The 24,185-nt window shown below is 48.6% G+C and overlaps 1 protein-coding gene across 3 annotated transcripts in view; it reads left to right on the top strand.

Moving 5' to 3' along the window:
- Positions 1-24,185, top strand: part of CAPN11 (calpain 11) — a 106,934-nt gene that overhangs the window by 35,117 nt on the left and 47,632 nt on the right. For 2 of the 3 annotated variants that reach the window (XM_040351767.1, XM_040351766.1), the window contains 4 exons: positions 8,333-8,586; positions 11,917-11,986; positions 19,255-19,373; positions 19,515-19,648. In XM_040351767.1, coding sequence (XP_040207701.1) covers positions 8,341-8,586; positions 11,917-11,986; positions 19,255-19,373; positions 19,515-19,648 — 569 coding nt within the window. In that variant the 5' untranslated portion in view covers positions 8,333-8,340. Of the gene's footprint in view, positions 1-4,157; positions 4,348-8,332; positions 8,587-11,916; positions 11,987-19,254; positions 19,374-19,514; positions 19,649-24,185 lie in introns of those variants that run through there. The other variant, XM_040351765.1, reaches the window with a different exon arrangement.

Here is a 24,185-nt window from a genome sequence, read left to right as displayed (position 1 = left end):
CTTCCATGCTCTGCTACCCGACCGACAACGGAAAATGGGCAAAAATATCCCTCTCTAGATGGGCAAAGCTGGTAGAGACATCCCCAAAAAGACTTGCAGCTGTAATTGCAGAGAAAGGGTGTTCTACAAAGTATTGACTCCGGGGGGCGCCATACAAATGAACCCCCCCACACTTTTCACATATTTATTTGTAAACAATTTTTGAAAACCATTTATCATTTTCCTTCCACTTCACAATTATGTGACACTGATAGGTAGATTCAGGGAGGGGCGCGAAAATCTAGGTCGGCGTAGCCTAGCGTGTTTACACTACGCCGCCTTAAGTAAGAGAGGCAAGTACATGATTCACAAAGTACTTGCCGCCTTACTTAGGGCGGCGTAGTGTAAATGCGGCGGGCGTAAGGGCACCTAATTCAAATGGGTTGGGGGGGGCGTGTTTAATGGTAATGAGGCTTGACCTCACGTTTTTGACGTTTTTTGTCACTGCGCATGCGCCGGGCGACTACATTTCCCAGTGTGCATTGCGGTTACGTACGCCGCACGGGCCTATTGATTTAGACGTGGACGTAAACGACGTAAATGCGATTCGCGGACGACTTGCGCAAACGACGTTAAAATTTCGAATCTCGTGGCGGGAACTGCGGCCATACTTTAACATTGTTATTCCACCTAATAGGTGGAATAACTTTAGGCCTCCTAAGGCCTTACGGAAACGGCGTAAATCGACTGCGGCGGCCGGGAGTATGTTCGTGAATCGGCGTACAAACTCATTTACATAATCTACGCCGACCGCAATGGAAGCACCACCTAGCGGCCATCCGAAAAATTGCAATCTAAGATAGGACGGCGCAAGCCGTTGTATCTTAGATATGTTTAAGCGTATCTCTGTTTGAGCATACGCCTAAACATACGTCGGCGTAGATTCTGAGTTAGGCCGGCTTATCTACTGATAAGCCGGCCTAACTCTTACTGAATCTACCTATTTGTGTTGGTCTCTCACATGAAATCACAATAAAATACATTTACGTTTTGATGACAAAATGATGGGGAAAGGGGTATGAATACTTTTTCAAGGCACTGTAACCACCCATGTATAGATGTGAACTTGGCCTAATCAAGGCAGAACTCTAATCAAACATTTTGTTTAATTTGCTAAGTGACCTTGTTGACTGAAGGAGGCATGGAACGTTCCTTAGGTTTGTCCCTGTTGGGGAGATTTGCCCTTCTCATACAGTGAAAAAGTAAAATTGAGGGGAACTTTCAGACAAAACAAAAACCTGTTGGATTGGATTGCCTCCACAGTATGATGTCTTTTGCCAAAAACAAGTAAGACTTTACAGGCAGCATTGAATGCCGGGATCACACCATTCCGGAGCATTCAGTCTAATGAGCTCCACACCCGGCATAGTAAACTGCGTGTAAAGTGACACACTATCAATACAACCTCCAATCCTGGATTATAGAATAGGAAGGTGATATTTGCTCATTTCACGCTGTGTGTGGGGAGTGTACGGGAGAGCGTGGGAATGTGTAATGTGGGAAGAATAACAAGTATTAGGTGACCTGGCCTCTTCTGTCCCCATTAATGTCCCCCAACCTTGGTCAGTGTCCCAGTAAACGTCGTAGTAGATGAAGGGGAGAGAGAACAGCGCCCTCTAAGTGCAGTAATTACGGTTTAATAAGACACAATTGAAGTGATTGCACTCACAGGAATGTGGTGGAAACGGGCATAGTGAAGATCATCCGATCTGACTTCTGGGTGCAAAGAGAAGGGGGAAGGTAAGTCCAGTGTCGCTGTTGTGGACGGGTGTCCGCAGTCGGGTCTGTCCTCTGGACATTTCTGTGAGTGCCATCACTTCAATTGTGTCTTATTAAAATGTAATTACTGCACTTAGAGGGCGCTGTTCTTTCTCCCCTTCTATTACAGAGTTCTTTTTCTTTCTCTTCTTTCTCTTTTTCTTTTTCTTCTCTCTCTTTTTCTTCTTCTCTTTTTCTTTTTCTTCTCTCTCTTTTTCTTTTTCTTCTCTCTCTTCTTTTTTTTTTTTTCTTCTCTCTCTCTTCTCTCTTTTTCTTTTTCTTCTAACAGTTATCCTTTTACCTTACATGGATTAATTGCCCCAAAAAAACTATTAAAAAAAAAAAAACTACCACCACCACCCTGTTCTCCCTCCCCTTCCCCATATGGTCTCCTTTCACCATTGAATCATAACCAGAGTGCGCCATATCACCCAATATTTTTTTGTTAACGTTAACTAGTGCAGTGGTTCTCAACCTTTCTAGTGCCGTGACCCCTTGATAATATTTCCCAAGTTGTGGGGACCCTAACAATTTTTGTAGCATGGGTCGTCAACACCTAAGGCAAAACAAGTAATTTGCGCACCTAACCCTTATATTTGTGAAGTATTAAAACCCCTTATGGTACATTTTTAGTATGTACTACTCTTTGTTCTCCTTTCTCTCTATCCTAATTTCTTCTTTTTTCCCCCATCCCTCAATCTAGCCATCTTTCTTGCTCTCTCTCAATCTCTCTCCCTTTTTTATTTGTTGTTCCTCCTCTTTTCCTTTCCACGTATTCTCTATTTTTATTCCTTCTCTTACTCCTTGGGGGTGGGAGAGTTGGGATGAGTGGCCTTGGGGGTGGGAGAGTTGGGATGAGTGGCCTTGGGGGTGGGAGAGTTGGGATGAGTGGCAGTGCGGGTGGGAGAGTTGGGATGAGTGGCAGTGCGGGTGGGAGAGTTGGGATGAGTGGCAGTGCGGGTGGGAGAGTTGGGGTGAGTGGCAGTGCGGGTGGGAGAGTTGGGATGAGTGGCAGTGCGGGTGGGAGAGTTGGGATGAGTGGCAGTGCGGGTGGGAGAGTTGGGATGAGTGGCAGTGCGGGTGGGAGAGTTGGGATGAGTGGCAGTGCGGGTGGGAGAGTTGGGATGAGTGGCAGTGCGGGTGGGAGAGTTGGGATGAGTGGCAGTGCGGGTGGGAGAGTTGGGATGAGTGGCAGTGCGGGTGGGAGAGTTGGGATGAGTGGCAGTGCTGGTGGGAGAGTTGGGATGAGTGGCAGTGCTGGTGGGAGAGTTGGGATGAGTGGCAGTGCTGGTGGGAGAGTTGGGATGAGTGGCAGTGCGGGTGGGAGAGTTGGGATGAGTGGCAGTGCGTAACACAGGTTACGATGCTCGGTTATATGAATGGACAGAGTCAGTGATCACTGACTCTGTTCATTCTGAAAAGGTAGGAGCCGGGTTTAGCGGCTCCTACCTCCGCTCTCCATCCTGACAGATTGAGGGGGGAGAGAAGCCGGGCATGGAGTGGGGGGAGAGAAGCCGGGCACGGAGTGGGGGGAGAGAAGCCGGGCACGGAGTGGGGGGGAGAGAAGCCGGGCACGGAGTGGGGGGAGAGAAGCCGGGCACAGAGCGGGGGGAGAGAAGCCGGGCACGGAGCGGGGGGGGAGAGAAGGCGGTCACGGAGCGGGGGGGAGAGAAGGCGGTCACGGAGCGGGGGGGAGAGAAGGCGGTCACGGAGCGGGGGGGAGAGAAGGCGGTGACGGAGCAGGGGGGAGAGAAGGCGGTGACGGAGCGGGGGGAGAGAAGGCGGTGACGGAGCGGGGGGAGAGAAGGCGGTCACAGAGCAGGGGGAGAGAAGGCGGTCACGGAGCAGGGGGGAGAGAAGGCGGTCACGGAGCAGGGGGGAGAGAAGGCGGTCACGGAGCAGGGGGGAGAGAAGGCGGTCACGGAGCAGGGGGGAGAGAAGGCGGTCACGGAGCAGAGGGGAGAGAAGGCGGTCACAGAGCAGAGGGGAGAGAAGGCGGTGACGGAGCGGGGGGAGAGAAGGCGGTGACGGAGCGGGGGGAGAGAAGACGAGCATGGGGGAAAGACGAGCACGGGGGGAAAAGACTTGCAACTCCCCTGCCTGCCCAGGTATCGGGTGAGGCATCGGAGCATTTTCTCCCGAGTACAAGTACTCGGGGAAATGCTCGGTATCGGTACCGATACTAGTATCGGTATCAGGACATCCCTAGTACTAATCATGCTGGTACTTGTGGTGGATGTGCTGCCTGTGTCTCTGTGGGCAGATCGGAGGTTGTTGGTTGTATACTGCAGATATTCTATGTTCTCTTAGGCCAGGACAGTGTCATTGAAATGAGTTGGAATCCTCTCTCCGCTCGCACAGGGATGGGACTTGGCCCAGAACCAGCGCTGACTCAGGGCCAAGCTATGGGAGGGGGAGGGGGGAGATCGGGGGTGAGTCTGCTGCGTCTTTATATTTCCCCACATGCTCTGCGGTGCCTTGTCACTCTCTTTATAGGATGTTGTGTATGCAAATCCTATTCTGCGGAAGAGAAGCGTGTTGGCGCTCGTTGTGAGTTTTAATGGTTTCTAGAGAAATGTGTGTTCTGGGATGTAATCAGCAACTATATATATATATGTGTGTGTGTGTGTGTGTGTGTGTGTGTGTATATATGTATATATATATATATATATATATATATATATATATATTATCCCCCCCCCCATCAGACCTGATATGGACTGTGTCCAAGCATTGGTGTCGCGCCCTGTGATTGGTCATGTAGGGTGTCGGATCAAACAGGAGTAACATTAATCCCAACTGAGCTACAAAGATACTGCATGTGTAATCCCAGATGACTGATGCACTTTGTTAGCTTGTATCCTCTGCATTATGTGCTGGATCTCATTCACACCAGATGCAGAGCTGGAATGCATGCAATATCGCTTGTTTCACCGAAAAAAAAAAAAAAATGCCTTTTGCGTTGTTTCTTAATGGCACCCTCAAGTATCTAGCAAAAGCACATGGGTTTGCCTAGTTGGTGAGGTTAAAAAAAGACACAAATCCATCCAGTTCAAACTGTGTGTGCGCAAATGTGCGTCTAGGGACTGCCAAAAGCACAGTGCGTTTTTTGCGTGGCGCGGATTTTAGCTACTTCCCACCCATAAGACGTCGCGTGACGTCCTTGGGTTTAAGTGATAATATCTGAATGATGCCTACAGCTACAGGCATCATTGAGATATTCTCTTTGTTTTTTTTTTTGTTTTTTTTTCACCTGGTGATTTCCTTTAATATAAAAGCTGTCCTAGTGTCTGTCCAGCCTCTGGATTGCTTTTACAAGCAGTGGGAGGGCATGCAACCCCACCCGCCCCTCCAGCCACCCTCTGATGTCTTTCTGGTCTCTCCTGTGCGATCGGGAGCCCAGATTACAAATCCGGTCTTTTCACTAACCACCAATGTAAGGGACATTCTTCCCACTGATCACCAATGTAAGGGACATTCTTCCCACTGATCACCAATGTAAGGGTCATTCTTCTCACTGATCACCAATGTAAGGAACATTCTTCTCACTGATCACCAATGTAAGGAACATTCTTCTCACTGATCACCAATGTAAGGAATATTCTTCCCACTGATCACCAATGTAAGGATCATTCTTCCCACTGATCACCAATGTAAGGGACATTCTTCTCACTGATCACCAATGTAAGGAACATTCTTCCCACTGATCACCAATGTAAGGAACATTCTTCTCACTGATCACCAATGTAAGGAATATTCTTCCCACTGATCACCAATGTAAGGATCATTCTTCTCACTGATCACCAATGTAAGGGACATTCTTCCCACTGATCACCAATGTAAGGGACATTCTTCCCACTGATCACCAATGTAAGGAGCATTCTTCTCACTGATCACCAATGTAAGGAACATTCTTCTCACTGATCACCAATGTAAGGAATATTCTTCCCACTGATCACCAATGTAAGGATCATTCTTCCCACTGATCACCAATGTAAGGGACATTCTTCTCACTGATCACCAATGTAAGGAACATTCTTCCCACTGATCACCAATGTAAGGATCATTCTTCCCACTGATCACCAATGTAAGGATCATTCTTCCCACTGATCACCAATGTAAGGATCATTCTTCCCACTGATCACCAATGTAAGGAACATTCTTCCCACTGATCACCAATGTAAGGAACATTCTTCCCACTGATCACCAATGTAAGGAACATTCTTCCCACTGATCACCAATGTAAGGAACATTCTTCCCACTGATCACCAATGTAAGGAACATTCTTCTCACTGATCACCAATGTAAGGAGCATTCTTCCCACTGATCACCAATATAAGGAACATTCTTCTCACTGATCACCAATGTAAGGAGCATTCTTCCCACTGATCACCAATGTAAGGAACATTCTTCTCACTGATCACCAATGTAAGGAACATTCTTCCCACTGATCACCAATATAAGGAACATTCTTCTCACTGATCACCAATGTAAGGAACATTCTTCCCACTGATCATCAATGTAAGGGACATTCTTCCCACTGATCACCAATGTAAGGAACATTCTTCTCACTGATCACCAATGTAAGGAACATTCTTCTCACTGATCACCAATGTAAGGAACATTCTTCCCACTGATCACCAATGTAAGGGACATTCTTCTCACTGATCACCAATGTAAGGAACATTCTTCTCACTGATCACCAATGTAAGGAACATTCTTCCCACTGATCACCAATGTAAGGGACATTCTTCCCACTGACCTCTACATTAATGTACAGTGATCTGGGGGTTAGTAACTATTAGGAGTTTCCTGAGAGCTGAAAGTTGTTTCAAGGGTTCCTCCATGTAAAGAAGGGTGAGAAAGGCTAATCTGCTAATGTTGGTGAACTCAGGAAATAAGAATTGGAAAGCAGAAATAATTTTTGGCAAATTAAGTGTAGCGCCCCCCTACTTTCAGTATGGGCATTACACCAAAGTTAGTGGGGAATGGGAGAGTTACCTTGCTCCCATTCACTAATTGTTTAAATTTCTGGGACTTCTGTCATTCCAGAAATGTCCGCTGGGTCAGTCTGTGGTCCAGGGAAGCAATATCATCCCTGACCAGCAGTTGGCGTCAGAGGGACTCTGGCAGAGCAAGTTTTCCCCAGCAGCCAATTAGAGAAGTTTTTTCCTTGCAAGGCATGCTGGGGAGAGTATATCTGTGACTGGTGTCATGTGTTCTAAAATCTTCGCGGGGTCCCGTTCCAGGTGCTGCATCCACCTTCAGGGTGCGCGCATCCATGGACCCTGCCCACCTGGCCAAAGTTGCAGTCTACGAAAACCCTTATCCGGAGGTACAAGGGGACCCCAGTAACTTTCTGGGTTCCCGGTTCTATTGAGAGGATCCCAGACTGGGTGCCGTACGATTGGGGAGTCGGTTTGAGGAGGGCCCGGAGGCTAGGGTGACCACATTTCCAAACTACCATTCAGGGACACCTCCCTTCCCAAAAATCAGCTTGTGCTGTAACGAATCACAGCACAGTGATTGGACACAAGAGGCGGGATTTATGGTTTCTCCAATCACAAGCAGGGGGCAGGACTGTGCTCCTCCAGGCATTCCCGACCAGGACAAGTACTGTCAGTCAGTAAAGCAGTGATGTGGCGGCCTTTTTTGGGGGGCATCAGATTGGCCCTGGGGGGTGGCTGTGTCAGTTTCATTCCAGGACACTGTATTGTCCTGGAATGAAGGTGCCCGGGACAGACCTGCAAAATGCGGCACTGTCCCGGGCAATTCAGGACACGTGGTCACCCTACCGGAGGAAGGTCGTCCAACAGAGCCTGGACAAACCAATTGGGGATCCGGTGACCAGAGTACTGACAGGTATGTTTGCTGTCATCTGGTGACAAACGCAGAAATCTACTGGGAGGATTGCTTTATTTATCTACCTAGCTCAGTTATTGTATTTGGCCCGTGAGACAGGCCCGCATCCTCCCAGGAATCCTAAGTGACACCTTGGCTGCCAGACTTGTGAAAAAGGAGTCTGTCCGGGGGCACTTTACCCACTCAGATGGAGTGGCGACGAGTTACAAATTGGTACTATACAGAGCAGTACTGGCTGCTCCATTTAATATCCAGGCCTGATACTGCAAAGTTCTCTCTCTCTTTCTTCATCAACCTTAACCTTCCCACCTGATGTTGATGTTGGCCGTGTTTGGCCTGGAAAATAAAGCATTGAGAAAACCTTTATTCACTGTCTGGACTTTCGCTCACTGCTTTTGCTCTCACTATTACACCCCTAGACAACGCCAGGGTAAGCAGGCCGGTCCCAAAACAAACCAGCGGCTCCTTCGGGGGTGAGCGCTACATACGTTTCTAACCTTGTCCCTACGCTCCGTTCCTAAGAAGTGTTTTGTGGTTTTCAGTTGCGTTATTATGCAAGTTCTTTATTTCTGAATTCTGACATAGATACATGTGGTATTGGATAAATGTTCTTCTTGTGCCATGGTGCCCACTTCTTCTGATTGTCTATTCACCCCTCGCTGTTCTCTTTCAGATAAGAAGATGATGCCATTTGGCGGAATCGCGTCGAAGCTAAAGATCGATCGGCTGAAGGCAGACGGGGTGGGGTCACATGAGCAAGCTGTGAAATACCTCAAACAGGATTATGAGAGCCTGCGGCAGTCTTGTCTGGAGAATGGAACGCTATTTGAGGACCAGCACTTCCCCACCATCACCTCTTCCCTGGGCTTCAAAGAACTGGGACCCGGCTCTAGCAAAGTCCAGGGGGTGCGGTGGAAGCGTCCCGGGGTGAGTGACACTGTGTACACCCCAACTTTCTAAGATAAGAAAGAAGGGAGGGGCATCTACAAGACCCATAGTGTGTAGTCAGAAGGCCCATCCCGGACAAGCCCCCAATATTTTTGTAGGTTTGAATAATGTAGAGCCCTGTCAGGTTTTTGTTAACCACTTAAGACCCGGACCAAAATGCAGGTAAAAGACCAGGCCCCTTTTTGCGATTCGGCACTGCGTCGCTTTAACTGACAATTGTGCGGTCGTGCGACGTGGATCCCAAACAAAATTGGCGTCCTTTTTTTCCCACAAATAGAGCTTTCTTTTGGTGGTATTTGATCACCTCTGCGTTTTTTTTATTTTTTGCGCTATAAACAAAAATAGAGCGACAATTTTGAAAAAAATGCAATATTTTTTACTTTTTGCTATAATAAATATCCCCCAAAAACATAATATATATAAAAAAAAATTTTTCTCAGTTTAGGCCGATACGTATTCTTCTTCTACCTATTTTTGGTAAAAAAAAATGGCAATAAGCGTTTATCGATTTGGTTTGTGCAAAATTTGTAGCGTTTACAAAATAGGGGATAGTTTTATTGCATTTTTTTTTTTTTTTTTTTTTTTTTTTTTACTCCTAATGGCGACGAACAGAGGTTTTTGTTTTTTTTTCGTGACTGCGACATTATGGCGGACACTTCGGACAATTTTGACACATTTTTGGGACCATTGTCATTTTCAGGGAACACACAATCTATGACGGCACCACAGTGAAGAACGGGGAAGCAGTGTTTACACACGGCTCTCCCCGTTCTTCAGCTCCGGGGACCGATCGCGGGACTGTAGCGGCCGAGGTCACAGAGCTTTGGACCGGGTCGCGGGCGCGCACCGCTGGGCTTTATACAATCGCGTACAGGTACGTGATTGTGCCCAGTGGTGCCATTCTGCCGACGTATATCGTGGTCAGGCGGTCCTTAAGTGGTTAAAGCGCATACAGGTTTATGCTCAAAATATTACGAGATGCAGGTCTAATTTATACAGTTTCTTACAATGCAAGCCTATTGGGTACAACATGATTGGTTGCTAAGATATAAGTCAATGTAACTAACCCATAGGTGTGCGCAGCCTATTGCATTAGGGTGTGCACCCCAAAGCTCAAACATATTTGCATGTGTATATACAGTATACTGATGGTGTTAGTAGGGCAGTGGACAGTGTCAGTAGTTTTTTATTTTTAGCTTTGGTGAAATATCAGGGGTCTATTTCTGTGCGTTACTGCACGCTTAACGCAGTATATTTCTGTGCATTACTGCATGTTTAACGCAGTATATTCCAGTGTGTTACTGCACGTTTAATGCAGCATATTTCTGTGCATTATTGCACGTTTAACGTTGTATATTTCAGTGTTATGTGCCGTTTAATGCTGTATTTTTCTGTGCGTTAGTGCAGGTTTAACTCAGTATAATTCGGGACAATCTGCACCACACAGGGTGATTAGGGTGTGCCCAGGCACACCTGGCACACCCTGTGCGCACGCCTATGAACTAACCATAAATCTGACATCTGTCATACAACCAGGCAAACGTATTCATTCCCAGAATTCATTAAAAGTTCATTAAAATGATTTATAACTGTTTTTTTTGCAATTAAAACACCTGTGTAGAGACAGTATGGCACCCAGCCACGTTAAATCAAACCCTCGTCCGGATAAGACTCCACCAACTCAAGGATAACAGATTTACGACTTTGGAAAAATGAACTTGCAATCACCCCAACTTATGTGTTACATATTGTTTGTTTTTCACTATATAATCCTATGTGTATGTTGGTTTCACAAATATCTCTATCTCTATCTCGCTGTAGTTCCACTGCTGTCAAAATCAGTGGCGGCTGGTGCTCAAACAAATGAAAACAAAAAATCAATTGCAGCCTCACTGTGCCCATCAATTGTCGCCATTGTGCCATGCCATCAAACGCAGTCACTGTGCCATGCCATTGTCGCCACTGTGCCCATCAATTGCCGCCAGTTTGTCCCTAAAATGCTGCCAGATTGTCCCCCCCCCCCTCGCCGGGCACTTACCTTTCTCGGTCAGCCATCCTCAGATCCTCCTCCACTATCCCTCGATGTAGTCCCGCCCTCGATGTCGCTTCAGCCAATCAGGTTACCGGTAACTAGATCCGGTGAACCTGATTGGCTGAGATGTGTGTCAGTGTTAACCAGGGAACGCACACCCTGTGCTTCCCCTGGTTAACTATTTGAAAGCCGATTACAGCCCTTAGGCTGGCTCTGTTAGACACTTCCACAGCCAACCAGCTTCCGTTATTCAGATGGCCGGCGCTCGCCAGGGGGCCGGCCATCTGAATAGTGGGCGGCAGTGGCAACAATACATAGATTCATGCAATGCATGAATCTATGTATTGTTTTTCAGTGGCGGTGCGGGAGAGAGAGGGGGCGGCGCTTCTGCGCCCTCTATGGACACACCACCACTGGTCAAAATGTTTTCTAATTGGTGAACTAAAAATTAACTATTCTAATACTTTCACCCAGTAAACTTGTAGGGGGCAAAGGATGCGCGGCGCCACTCCAGATGCAGCCAGAGCCAGAGATCCGCTGCCACTGGCCACATTATGGTGGAATTTGTGCCCGGGTTTCCGTAAGCTGTGATGGCCGCACGACGCCCCTGTTGCCCATGGCGCCCTGTGCGGTTGCACGGCTCGCACACCCCAAAGGCCGGCCCTGCTTGTGACTGTCTTATAAAAAATACCAGCATGAAGCAGAAAGGTCATCTAAACTTCAACATTTAAAACTGAAGGTTCTCTCTCTATTTATGGAATAACATAGTATACATTAATAAAGATTAATAACTATTGCTTTACTATTGAATAATATTGATAAGACCACTACTAAATAATAATTATATTATCACTAAAACATATGCAAATCAATATGAAATATATTGGCTAATATGAGATTCTACAACACGGTCAGTGAGCTAATTGGGGAGATCCATCCTATTGGTTATGAAGATTTGTTACGGGAGACGTAAAGTGACCGGAAGTCCAAAATTTTTACTGTGATCACCAAAGAGGTAGGCAAGGAGAAATCTTGCAATGGAGACACCTGTGTCTGATGACGCCTGTCTAAAAGGGGACTTCCTCTCATGTTCTTTTGGGCCTCCTGGTCAGGAAGTGAAAGGAAATCTCTTGAATGGGACACATTACAAAAAAAAACATATAGGGATTTTAACCTTTTATTTGCTCCATCCAAAAGTAAATTTTTTTTGTCCTTTTGGATTTCTTCAAGACTTCAGTGATAAACAGGTGACCTGTTATAATATTATCTCTTTCCAGGAAATCGTCGGTGACCCGCAGTTTATTGTAGGCGGAGCCACCAGGACTGATATCTGTCAAGGAGCACTGGGTGAGTAAAGTGCCCCATTTACCCTCCAATATTTCATGTGTTGGGGGCATTTCATGAGTCAATAGTTAAAGACCAAGTCTAACTATGGGATGCGGTGCTGCGGCAGGCCAGGTCCCGGCGGCTGCGGCAGGCCAGGCCTCGGCTGGGGGAGGGGGGGCAATTTTGCTCTTCACCTGCTCTGAGACATACAATAAATATCAGACTTAAAATCATTTTACTGTATCAGATCAGGCAGTGATTGCGATTGGTTGCTAGAGGTTACATCACATGATTTCTTCTTGTTTGGTTGCTAGAGATTACTGTACAGTAATACTGCACACTGGTTGCTAGAGGTTACAGCACACCATCTCTTGATATACATAAGAATTCTGCCTTAATTTATGTATTAATGCAGCCGGCCTCAGCTATTTACATATGAATCCTGACGCTATTTACATATGAATGCTCGCGTTATTTGCATATGAATGACAGTTATTTCCATGTGAACACAGGGTCTGCAGGTGAGTCATCTGTACACAACAATAGGGCAGAGCTGGGCAGCATTAGTAGCAGCACTTCACACTGAGATATCAGGACACAGGACTAAAACTTCAAGGGACAAGGGAATTTTAAACTGGGATAGTTGGTAAGTATGAGGCAGCTGCTTTGGGCCCCACAACAATGACAGGGCCCAGGGCAGCTGCCCCTTTTGCCTTGCCTTAAAGACGGCCCTGAGGATATCCACCTAGGAGCACAGCCTAACGCCATAGTGAAAATTCTGGCAGGGCAGCAAATCGGGCCTCATCCTTAACTTGTACCCAAGACTAGCAATATGCTACGGGAAACTTTTAGGCCTTGTTCATATGGGAGGCCAAGCAGTTGGTTAAAATAGTCAGCTGATCTGCGTTTTTACTACTCCCCTTACTGCCCAACTAAACTGTGCTTTGGAGGTGGTATACATTGCCACAATGCTTTGCAGCAAAACCTATACAGCGTGTCACATACAGCAGGCAAATCATGCAAGTGAATGGGTGAGGGTAGGGATGTCCCGATACCGATACTAGTCTCTGTATCGGTACCGATACCGAGCATTTCCTGAGTACTTGTACTCTGCTGAAATTCTCCGATGCTTCACCCGATACTTGTCCCCCTCCTCGCCGCTCTCCCCCGCGCTGTATTCTCCCTCTCCGTGCGGCTCTCCCCCCGTGATGTGTTCTCCCTCTCCGTGCGGCTCTCCCCCCGTGATGTGTTCTCCCTCTCCATGCGACTCTCCCCCCGTGATGTGTTCTCCCTCTCCGTGCGGCTCTCCCCCCGTGATGTGTTCTCCCTCTCCATGCGGCTCTCCCCCCGTGATGTGTTCTCCCTCTCCATGCGGCTCTCCCCCCGTGATGTGTTCTCCCTCTCCATGCGACTCTCCCCCCGTGAGGTGTTCTCCCTCTCCGTGCGGGTCTACCCCCGTGATGTGTTCTCCCTCTCCATGCGGCTCTCCCCCCGTGATGTGTTCTCCCTCTCCGTGCCGCTGTTTTGTCCCTTGTCTCACTCAGTCCGCTCTCCCCCCGTGCTGTCTTCTCCCCCCTCTATGCCGCTCTCCCCCCCTCAATTTGTCAGGATGGAGATCGGAGGTAGGAGCCGCTAAACCCGGCTCCTACCTTTTCCGAATGGACACTAACCTGTGTTTACAATTCTTCAGTTTATGAATGGAGAGGAGCTTCTCTCTATTCATTTCAGCTGAGGCTGCTGAGAAAGGGACTGGGGAATCTGTGTCCCTAGTCCCTTTCTCTGTCTTAAAGGGGAGATGTCAGAGGTATGTTAAGACCCCTGATATCTCACCAAAGCCCCCCCAACAGGGCTGATTAAAAAAAAAAATGCAATAAATAATGTAAAAAATAAAACGACGACGACGATCCACGATCCACTACCCCCTCTAAAAAAAAAAAAAAAAAAAAATAGTAAAAAAAATTGTGTAAAAATAAATAAAAAAAACGCCACTGTCACATTGCATTAAAAAAAAGTATCGGTATCGGCGAGTACTTGAAAAAAAGTATCGGTACTTGTACTCGGTCTCAAAAAAGTGGTATTGGGACAACCCTAGGTGAGGGCCACCCTGTGATTTTTGGGGTGATCAGTGGCCAATGTACGATAGACCCCCCCCCCCCCAAACATTTGTACATTGGGTTTCCCCTCCTGATCTGCCCACCATGTACGGTTGGCTCTGTCCTGGTTCTGGCAGAGAGTGCGGTCCCAGCTTAGAGGCCGCTGCTAATTATAGTGTCAGGGATTGTCCATAATCCTTAACCCCCTAACTGCCAGACTTTGTCCTGGTGTGAATACAGATATAAAGACGTATGTATGTGTGTGTGTATATAATATATATATTATACACAGCCCCCCCTCCCCCATCAGAGCCCCCAATCAGTAATTTGTTGAGTCACTACACCCCAAACCAATGACGAAGCTTTTGAGTGGATGTGGACTGGCTGACATCTTTATCTTTTTTCATCTCCAGTGCCGAAGTTTGAAATACACGTTATAGTTTATCAGATACATGCAAAGTGCTGAATCCATTTGCAAATCAAATATCGCATTAAAATATGTTGGCGGACATGAAGAAAGATAAAGTTGTATTCAATGTATGACCCCCTACAGGGGGAGAGGGAGTATGACAGACCAGGGGCAACCTAGGGAGGCTAGATACATGGATTTGTTATTTATTCACTTCTACAGTATGTATCAGTCCCTGCACCAGAGGAGCTTACATTCTAATGTCCCCTGACAGTCGTACATTATTATTATAATACATTTATATATCTCTGACATATACCGTAGTTCTGTACAGAGAACACTGAGCCAGTCATCTCATTGACTTCACCAGAGGAGCTTACATTTTAAATATACTTACATTTCTTCTTTAGGTTTACGGTCTGAGATATTAATGCACAAAATTGTTTACTGCCAGCTCTACATTAGTTCTCATCTGTGTGATCTGTGTAGTACCAGAAACATCCCCCAGAGGTTCCCCCCCCCCTCCAGTGTGCCCCTGCGTGCTCTCCCCTCCAGTGTGCCCCTGCGTGCTCTCCCCTCCAGTGTGCCCCTGCGTGCTCTCCCCTCCAGTGTGCCCCTGTGTGCTCTCCCCTCCAGTGTGCCCCCTGCGTGTTGCTCCCCTCCAGTGTGCCCCCTGCGTGTTGCTCCCCTCCAGTGTGCCCCTGCGTGCTCTCCCCTCCAGTGTGCCCCTGTGTGCTCTCCCCTCCAGTGTGCCCCCTGCGTGCTCTCCCCTCCAGTGTGCCCCCTGCGTGTTGCTCCCCTCCAGTGTGCCCCCTGCGTGCTCTCCCCTCCAGTGTGCCCCTGCGTGTTGCTCCCCTCCAGTGTGCCCCCTGCGTGTTGCTCCCCTCCAGTGTGCCCCCTGCGTGTTGCTCCCCTCCAGTGTGCCCCCTGCGTGTTGCTCCCCTCCAGTGTGCCCCCTGCGTGTTGCTCCCCTCCAGTGTGCCCCCTGCGTGTTGCTCCCCTCCAGTGTGCCCCCTGCGTGTTGCTCCCCTCCAGTGTGCCCCTGCGTACAGGGGACACTGGGGGAGAGCACACAGGAGGACACTGTGTGGGTGGGGGGACCAGGAGAATATCATGGGCCTGGGCCCCCACCTGTACTTGTCCCCCCCTCCCTCTGATGATGGCTCTGGTGTCTTGGCTTCACTCACCCAATGCCTCTAATAATACCGCTAATGGCGCGCTGCTCCCCGCCGGCCCTTCCTCTCTTTTTGTCCATCCCAGGAAGGAGAGCAGCGCGCCGCTAGCCGTATTATTTTCGCCATTATTACAGTTGCTTCAAGTGGCCTCTCATGAGGCGGGGTCTGGGCCCCTAATGGCTTCGGGCGGTGCCCGATGGGTCAGTCCGCCCCTGGAGGTGGGTAGGGGGTGGAACAAAAAGACGATGCTCAGAGGTGGATAGGGCGCAGAGATGAAGGGCTATTCAGAAGGGAGGATTTCCTGCACCTATTTTACTATAAAAAAAAAAAAAAGCCTTGCCTATGTGTAATTATTGGAATACAGAATTGTATTTTGTGTAACAAATGCTGTACATCTGTACTTGGTAGAGATATACATTTTTCAACCAATAGATGGCAATGTTTATAAGTTTTTGTAGCTGTGTCTATGGTATGTTCCATGTCTTTTTCCCTGAATAAAGTTCCTGTTTCCTGTCTGCAGTTAAAGCAGAGTTCCACCCAAAAGTGGAACTTCCGCTTAATCCACTCCTTGCCCCCTTACATGCCACATTTTGGCATGTAATTTTTTTTTTGGGGGGGGAGAGGGGGCTTCAGGAGGAGAGGGACATCCAGTCCCACTTCCTCTCTCCGCCGAGGGGCCGCTAAGGCGATACGTCATATCACCTTTTAGCGGCCCCTCCCTGTAGGCGATCGCCTGGGACACGTGACAGGTCCCAGGCGATCGCCTTTCCAATCAGACTGCGCAGCACCGCTCGCGCATGCGCAGTGAGTGCCCAGCCGTGAAGCCAAAAGCTGTCACGGCCAGGTGCCCACAGTAGCAATGAGGACGCCGGAGATGGGGGGAGAGGAACGGAGCTCCGGCCGGCGCGTCGCTGGAGCGTGGAGCAGGTGAGTGCATGTTTATTAAAAGCCAGCAGCTACACTTTTTGCAGCTGCTAACTTTTAATAAACATGAAAAATGCCTGGAACTCCCCTTTTTTTAAGTAGTAAAGCCCATGTGGACTGTGCTTTTGTCTGTCTGTACTGTAGAGCTATATACAGAATTTTTAACAGTAATGATTCTCCTCCCCACCAAAAACCGCCTGTACTTGTGAACTCTTGAGACCAGGGCTCAAGTCCTGCGGGAACGCGTGGGAACGGAGTTCCTGCACTTTTTTCACAGCAGGAACTCAGTTCCCTTTGCAGGACGAGATCAGCCGAGCCGCCCGAGCCAATCCTTCACTAAGCGGCGATGCCCAGCTGTCAGGGGCAGGCGAAACCATAGTAATCCTTCATGTTATTGGCCGCTACCTCTATTTGGATTTATCAGGTAGTGTGCGGGTATTCCGTCACTTCCTCGATGCCGCAATGTCTCCTGGGAGCAATTTATTTCTAAATCCCGCGATAATTCGCGGCAGACCACCGCAATGTCTCCTGGGAACAATGACAAAAGCTCCCAGGAGACATTGCGGCATCGAGGAAGTGACGGAATACCCGCAACCTACCCGATGAATACAAATAGAGGAAGCGGCCAATAACATAAAGGATTACTAAGGTACAGTGGATCGAAAAACAAAAAAAAATGCGGTTTAATAATTATGCATATGAGCGTATCATCTTTTTTTTTTTTTTTTTTTTTTTGGTGGGGGAGTGGATCTTGGGTGGGAGTTCCCACACTTTTTTCCCCAGGACTTGAGACCTTGGGGCAGATTTAGATAGAGATACGACGGCGTATCTCCTGATATGCCGTCGTATCTCTGAGTTACCTCGGTCGGATCTATGCGCCTGATTCATAGAATCAGGTTCCGCATAGATCTCCCTAAGATCCGACAGGTGTAAGTGACTTACACCGTCGGATCTTAGGCTGCAATCTCCCGCTGGCCGCTAGGTAGCGCTTCCGTTTTATATACGCGACGAATATGCAAATTAGGAGATCCGCCGATTCAGAAACGAACGCCCGCCCGTCGCTTTTTTTTTACGTCGTTTGCGTTCGGCTTTTTCCGGCGTATAGTTACCCCTGCTATATGCGGCGTATCCTATGTTAAGCATGGCCGTCGTTCCCGCGCCGAGTTTTGAATTTTTACGTCATTTGCGTAAGTCGATTCAGAATACGGCCGGACGCAATTTACGCTCACGCCGAAACCAATGACGTCCTAGTTACGTCATTTGGAGCAATGCACGCTGGGAAATTTAGCCGGTGGCGCATGCGCAGTTAGATCGGCGCGGGGACGCGCCTGATTTAAATAGTAAACTCCCCCTAGCCGCGGAATTTGAATTCCTCCAGGGGATTTACGATACGCCGCCGCAAGTTTTGAGTTAAGTGCTTTCTGAATACAGCACTAGCCTCTAAAACGTGCGCTGGCGGATCGTAAATAAGATAGATTACGCGAATCTAAAGATCAGCTGATCTATCTGAATCTACCCCTGTGTTCATCATAAGAAAATAATGTTGGGAGTTGAGCTTAGACTCAGACATGGCCGGCAACCTTGAAGCACAGTGACCCTCCCAATGAATAATTTGGGATTTCTGGGCAAACTTCTAGCAGTATTGCACGCTCCTGGCTGCACTGCACTTGCTTGGGAGGTCTAACCACCCCACAGTCCCTTCTCTGTGTAGTAGGACCAATTACTCACTCAGTCCCAGAATGGTTGGGCTTCCTCCCACCAACTCCCATCTGGCTCTGCTTAGTCTCTGGACAAAGTTTTCTTCCATAGGCCTTCCAGCTAAGCCTAGCTATGACCTTGATGTCTTCAAAGGTTCTCTTTTAGCTTCCTTTACCCCAGGGGCAGAGCCCCCTGCACAGGGGCCTTTTCCTGAAGGACTAGACCCAGGAACTCTACTGTCAGGTCTCAGAATACTTATGGGCTCTCCCTACACCTTCTGAGAGCACCGCTCCAGGGATTGGCCGGAGTTCCATAAATATTCAGGCTGCCTGCCCTGTTATGCCTTCCACTGTACTTCTAGAAGTCTCTAGAAGACAACGGCGAGAGTAGCAGAACAGAAGCTTGTGAGACGCTGAACAGCCCAAAGTAATCGACCCCTGCTCCAGGGCCGATCCTAGGCAGGGTGCACAGGGTGCATTGCACCCAGGCGCCTGCAGGGATGGGGGCGCCGAACATCCAACAGACTCTCTAACAGAAGCCCTCTCTGTGTCCATCACAGAGGCCCCCCTCCAGGTCCCAATAAAGTACTCTGCTTCTCTTCCTGTATTTTGTTTATTGTTAAGAGATCATGTAAGGATCCCAGGGTAATGAAGACTTCATGGGGGAGCATCTCTGTGGTTGAGTCATTGCCATAGAAACATTTGTAAAGGGGAGGAATTAGTAAAATGATGATGCCCATGTGGGGGCGCCAGAAATATTTCTGCACCCAGGCGCCTGTGACCCTAGGATCGCCCTGCCCTGCTCCATTGTTTAGAGAAGCCACACTAAATTTTACCTAGCAGCCTACTCCGAACTAGGAAGGTGCAACACAACTGCTTCCCTCCCAACATGGGGATATCTGAACAGTTCAGCCATTAGAAAAAGAAGACGTTCTGGTTTAGGGCGGAGTTGGGAACGTCATTTCAATGATTCTGTTGAATTTTTCCTAAGGTGACTGTTGGCTCCTGGCCGCTATCGGTTCCCTGACGCTGAACGAGGACCTCCTGCACAGGGTTGTCCCCCATGGACAAAGCTTCCAGGACGACTACGCCGGAATCTTCCACTTCCAGGTACGTGGAGCGAATGTGAATTCTTTCCGGCTTTATGAGACTTCCTGCATTTCATAAATATTCACTGAATTGATTTTCCTGCATTGTTTGTGGTTCACCGTATCGTCTTATTGCTGACCCACCTCTGTTTCCCTCCTCCAGATCTGGCAGTTTGGTGAATGGGTGGATGTGGTGGTGGATGATCGCCTGCCGGTGAAGGATGGAGAGTTGGTCTTCGTACACTCCGCTGAGGGCTCTGAATTCTGGAGTGCCCTGCTGGAGAAGGCCTATGCCAAGTGAGTATTACATGGGTATATGGTGCCAACCGGAGTACAGGAAAAGGTAGAATTTCTATCCTCAGAAAATGTCTATAGCACCCCTCTGACACCCCAAAGGGAGGGTAGTATCTCCAGAGGACAGGGGCGGGCTAGCATTTTTTAAAGTTTAATGGCAAAACGGTTGATGAGGAGAGTGTTAAGGGTCTCAGATACTGTAGCAGATCACTTGCAGACATGGGCGTCCACTCCATAGGGCAAGGGGGGTCTTTTGCTCCCCCCTGGAATCGGCAGGGAGAGCCAGGAGCAGGGCCAAACTGGCCCTGGGGCTGATTTAAGCGGTGACTGCAGCGCTCCCCTCCCCTCTAGTTGTCCCTTATTTAGAGTGCCTGTCCCTCTTCTGGAATCAAATCCATTTGTCCCTCATTCCAAAAGGTTCCTCTTTTACACCTGAAATAAATATTCTGTCAATATAGTGTAGTGTTTCAGTCAAGGGAAAGGGGTGCTGTGTCATGTAAAGAGGTCCAGTGATGCAGGGTGCTGTGTCATGTAAAGGGGTCCAGTGGTGCAGGGTGCAGTGTAATGTAAAGGGGGCCATTGGTGCAGGGTGCTGTGTAATGTAAAGGGGGCCATTGGTGCAGGGTGCTGTGTAATGTAAAGAGGGCCAGTGATGCAGGGTGCTGTGTAATGTAAAGGGGTCCAGAGCTGTGGGGTGCTGAGTAATGTAAAGGGGTCCAGTGATGCAGGGTGCTGTGTAATGTAAAGGGGGCCAGTGGTGCAGGGTGCTGTGTAATGTAAAGGGGGCCAGTGATGCAGGGTGCTGTGTAATGTAAAGGGGTCCAGTGATGCAGGGTGCTGTGTAATGTAAAGGGGTCCAGTTATGCAGGGTGCTGTGTAATGTAAAGGGGTCCAGTGATGCAGGGTGTTGTGTCATGTAAAGGGATCCAGTGGTGCAGGGTGCTGTGTAATGTAAAGGGGTCCAGTGGTGCAGGGTGCTGTGTAGTGTAAAGAGGTCTAGAGCTGTGGGGTGCTGTGTAATGTAAAGGGGTCCAGAGGTGCAGTTGTGGAGAGGGGGTACACAGTAGTGACAAAGAGATATTGAAAGATGCAGGGGGTACAGTAGGCTGTTTTTACATTTTAACGGGGGGGGGGGCGCTTTTAACCCCCGCTAGCTGTCAAAGAAAGGGTAATATGTGACTGTGTATCGCCGCTGCCAAAGCGCCCCCCTCTGAAAAAATGTCAGCGGATGCCCATGCTTACAGACTCTTCAGATCCATATCGGTGTCCAGCTTCACAGTGTCAGAACCTTTAAGCCGACCCGGCAACACTGGAAGCACGTTCCCAATGCGTCCTCCAAGCGAAGGCTGGTCTCTCCAGGCCTTTCTGAGAGACCAGCCTTCTTTCTGGCTCTCTCCAGCAAGGAGAGATCATGTGCTTAAAAAAAAAAAAAAAACCCATTAAAATCCATGCGTCTGGTGCCCTGCATTTAGATTCGGGGGCCAGGCGCATGGATCAGGGGGGCAGCGCATCATATGGACGGGCCGTCACTGGTCCAAGGAATGATAGGAGCCCATTTACACTCACCGGCCATTTTATTTGGTACACCTGTTCAATTGCTTGGTTAACAGCCAATCACATGGCAGCAACTCAATGCATTTAGGCATCTAGATGTTGTGAAGAAGACTTGCTGAAGTTCAAACCGAGCATCAGAATGGGGGGAAGAAAGGTGATTTAAGTGACTTTGAACGTGGCATGGTTGTTGGTGTCAGACGGGTTGGTCTGAGTATTATAAAAACTGCTGATCTACTGGGATTTTCACAGACAACCATCTCTCAGGGTTACAGAGAATGGTCCGAAAATAAGAAAATATCCAGTGAGCGGCAGTTGTGTGGAGGATAATGCCTTGATGTCAGAGGAGAATGGGCAGACTGGTTTCAGATGATAGAAAGGCAACAGTAACTCAAATAATCACTTGTTACACCCAAGGTATGCAGAATAGCATCTCTGAACGCACAACACATCCAACCTTGAAGCAGATGTGCTACAGCAGGATAAAACTACACCGGGTGCCACTCCTGTCAGCTAAAAACTGGAAACTGAGGCTACAATTCGCACAGGATCACCAAAATTGGACAAGTGAAGAAAACGTTGCCCTGTCTGATTCTCCATTTTCTGCTGCAAAATTCAGATGGTCGGGTCAGAATTTGGCGCATGGATCCATCCTGCCTTGTATCACCGGTTCAGGCTGGTGGTGGTGGTGGTGGTGTTATGATGATGGGGGGGGGGGGGGGGATATTTTCTTTGCACACTTTGGGCCCCTTATTACCAATTGGGCATCATTTAATCACCACGACCTACCTGAGTATTGTTGGTGACCATGTCCATCCCTTTATGACTACAGTGTCCCCATCTTCTGATGGCTCCTCCCAGCAGGATAATGTCACCATGTGACAAAGATCCAATCATCTCACCACTGGACAATGAGGTCCATGCAGAGGCGTTGCTAGGAGGGTGCGGGGGGTGCGGTCCGCACCCGGGTGACACCCGCTAGAGGGGTGACACCATCCCGACATTGAGGATTTAAAAAAAAAATAAAAAAAAAATTCTTTATCGTACATCACGGCACACAGAGAAGCATAGTAATTACTATGTGGGTTATAGAGAGTACCTTCAGGTGTGGACACTGGCACGCCCTTAAGGCAAGAAGTTCCCTCCCCTATATAACCCCTCCCATACCGGGAGTACCTCAGTTTTTTGCCAGTGTCTAAGGTGTTGGTCACGAGTGAACATGTGCTCCAAGGAGCTCCACTGGAGGGATCCATATTGGATGTAAAAAGCCTCCATGAAATCCGGATCCGTCCAAAGTGCTTCTGAGCCAAAGTGGACGGTACCCGGGCCCCGGTTAAGAAGAACGGGGTTTGGCCTGTAATGCTTCTCTTTGAGAGCTGGATCCTGGTTATTCAGTACTTTGGTCAATTTCCTAATACCAAAAGTCTACTGACAGGGTGCGATATGGGTCCAGGGGTGTGGTGTTCCTGTCCATGGACCCCGGTCCCTGAAGGTCTACAGATGCTGCTCTCCGTGATGGGTGAAGATTGGACTGTCTGTTTATGCAGAGTCCTGCAGCGTTGGATCAGGTAAGTGAAGGTGCTTCAGGACTTGGTCCTAGGAGTAACCTTCCTTTATTTGAGCCATTATGTTTGCCTAAGCTATCTGTCTGTGCTTCTCCTATATGGTCCTGTGTGTGTGGGGAGGAGGGGTATCTCTAGTCAGGTAGTTAGCCCCTCCTGTGCAGGTTAAAAGCAGAAAAAGTTGTCAAATGTGTGGCTTCACTTGGCTTACCTGGTCCTCACATGGAGCTGCGGTGTTCCATCCTCATGCATGAGCGTGTCGCGTCATGCGCGCGACATTGATGTGTCTTAGGCGCGCGCGAATGAACTTTTTTGTACGCTGCCTCGGTGAGCACGAATGTGCGCGGCGTGATCCGTGAGACGACATGTGCGCGCGTGCGGCTACATGTGCGCGCGTAGCCTCGTGGTGCACGCCTAACAGCGGCGCGCGCATGCGCGCAGGGGGTCTATCTCAGCTGTTCTCTGAGACTTGAGATTACAGGACAGAGCAGGTCAGGTGATTTACACCTAGTCCTTATATGCTCCAGTCCACCTAACTGGTTCTGGCTGACGGTGGACACAGAGATCTTGTGCACATACTTTCAGTATTTGGTACTGGTGGTGGACAGTGACATCTGCTTAAGGCGCATAGTGGGCTCTGCACCTTGCCAACCATCAAATAGCAGCGTCAGTGCTGGTCTATAGGTTCGCAAGTAGTTGCAACTATTGTGAGTACCTCAGCTTTATCATGGCTAAAGGCTCAGGGACTAGAAGCAAAAAAGCAAAGGGATCGCCATCTGGCTCAGAGGATCTCGGGCATGCTCCTGCGGCTTCTTCCTCTCCTGATAAATTGTAGGAGGCCCAGGGTGAACCATCAGGGCTGTCAGATGCCTGTTCTGCCCTTGTCCCACCTGCTCCAGTTTTTGTGACACAGGAGGCTCTGGCCTCAGCTATGGGGGGTCTGGAGCAGAGATTAGCGACCTTGATTGCATCCTCTCTCTCAAGGGAAATATGCACAAGGTCCCCCTCTCCCTCTGAGGAGTCCCTCGATTTGGGGCATGCATCCTCAGAAGAGGTTGATTTACCCTCTGGAGATCTGGCAGAAGGTCAGTTGGAAGTACTCTGAGGACTCTGAGGATTCCACTTTGGGAGAACCCTTTTCGGCGTCACAACCCGAAAAATTGTTGGTCCAGTCCCTCACTGAGATGGTCCGTTCGGCCTTCAAGTTGCCACTTTCAGAGCCAGCTTCAAGTGCAGTCTCATCTTTAGGCTCCTTAAAAGCTCTTCAAGCTAATTATTACTTCCCGGTTCACCCCCTGCTGGAAGGGCTTATCTACAAGGATTGGGAACATCCAGATAGATATTTTCTTCCTCCTAAGAAGTTTTCGGTTTTATACCCCATGGAGGAACAATTCACTAAAAAATGGGGCATCCCCAAGGTTGACGCA

The sequence above is a fragment of the Rana temporaria genome, chromosome 4 (assembly GCF_905171775.1).
Source record: "Rana temporaria chromosome 4, aRanTem1.1, whole genome shotgun sequence".
Taxonomy (NCBI): Eukaryota; Metazoa; Chordata; class Amphibia; order Anura; family Ranidae; genus Rana; species Rana temporaria.
Note: the sequence above shows the minus strand (reverse complement) of the source record. Positions and strands in the feature narration are given on the sequence as shown.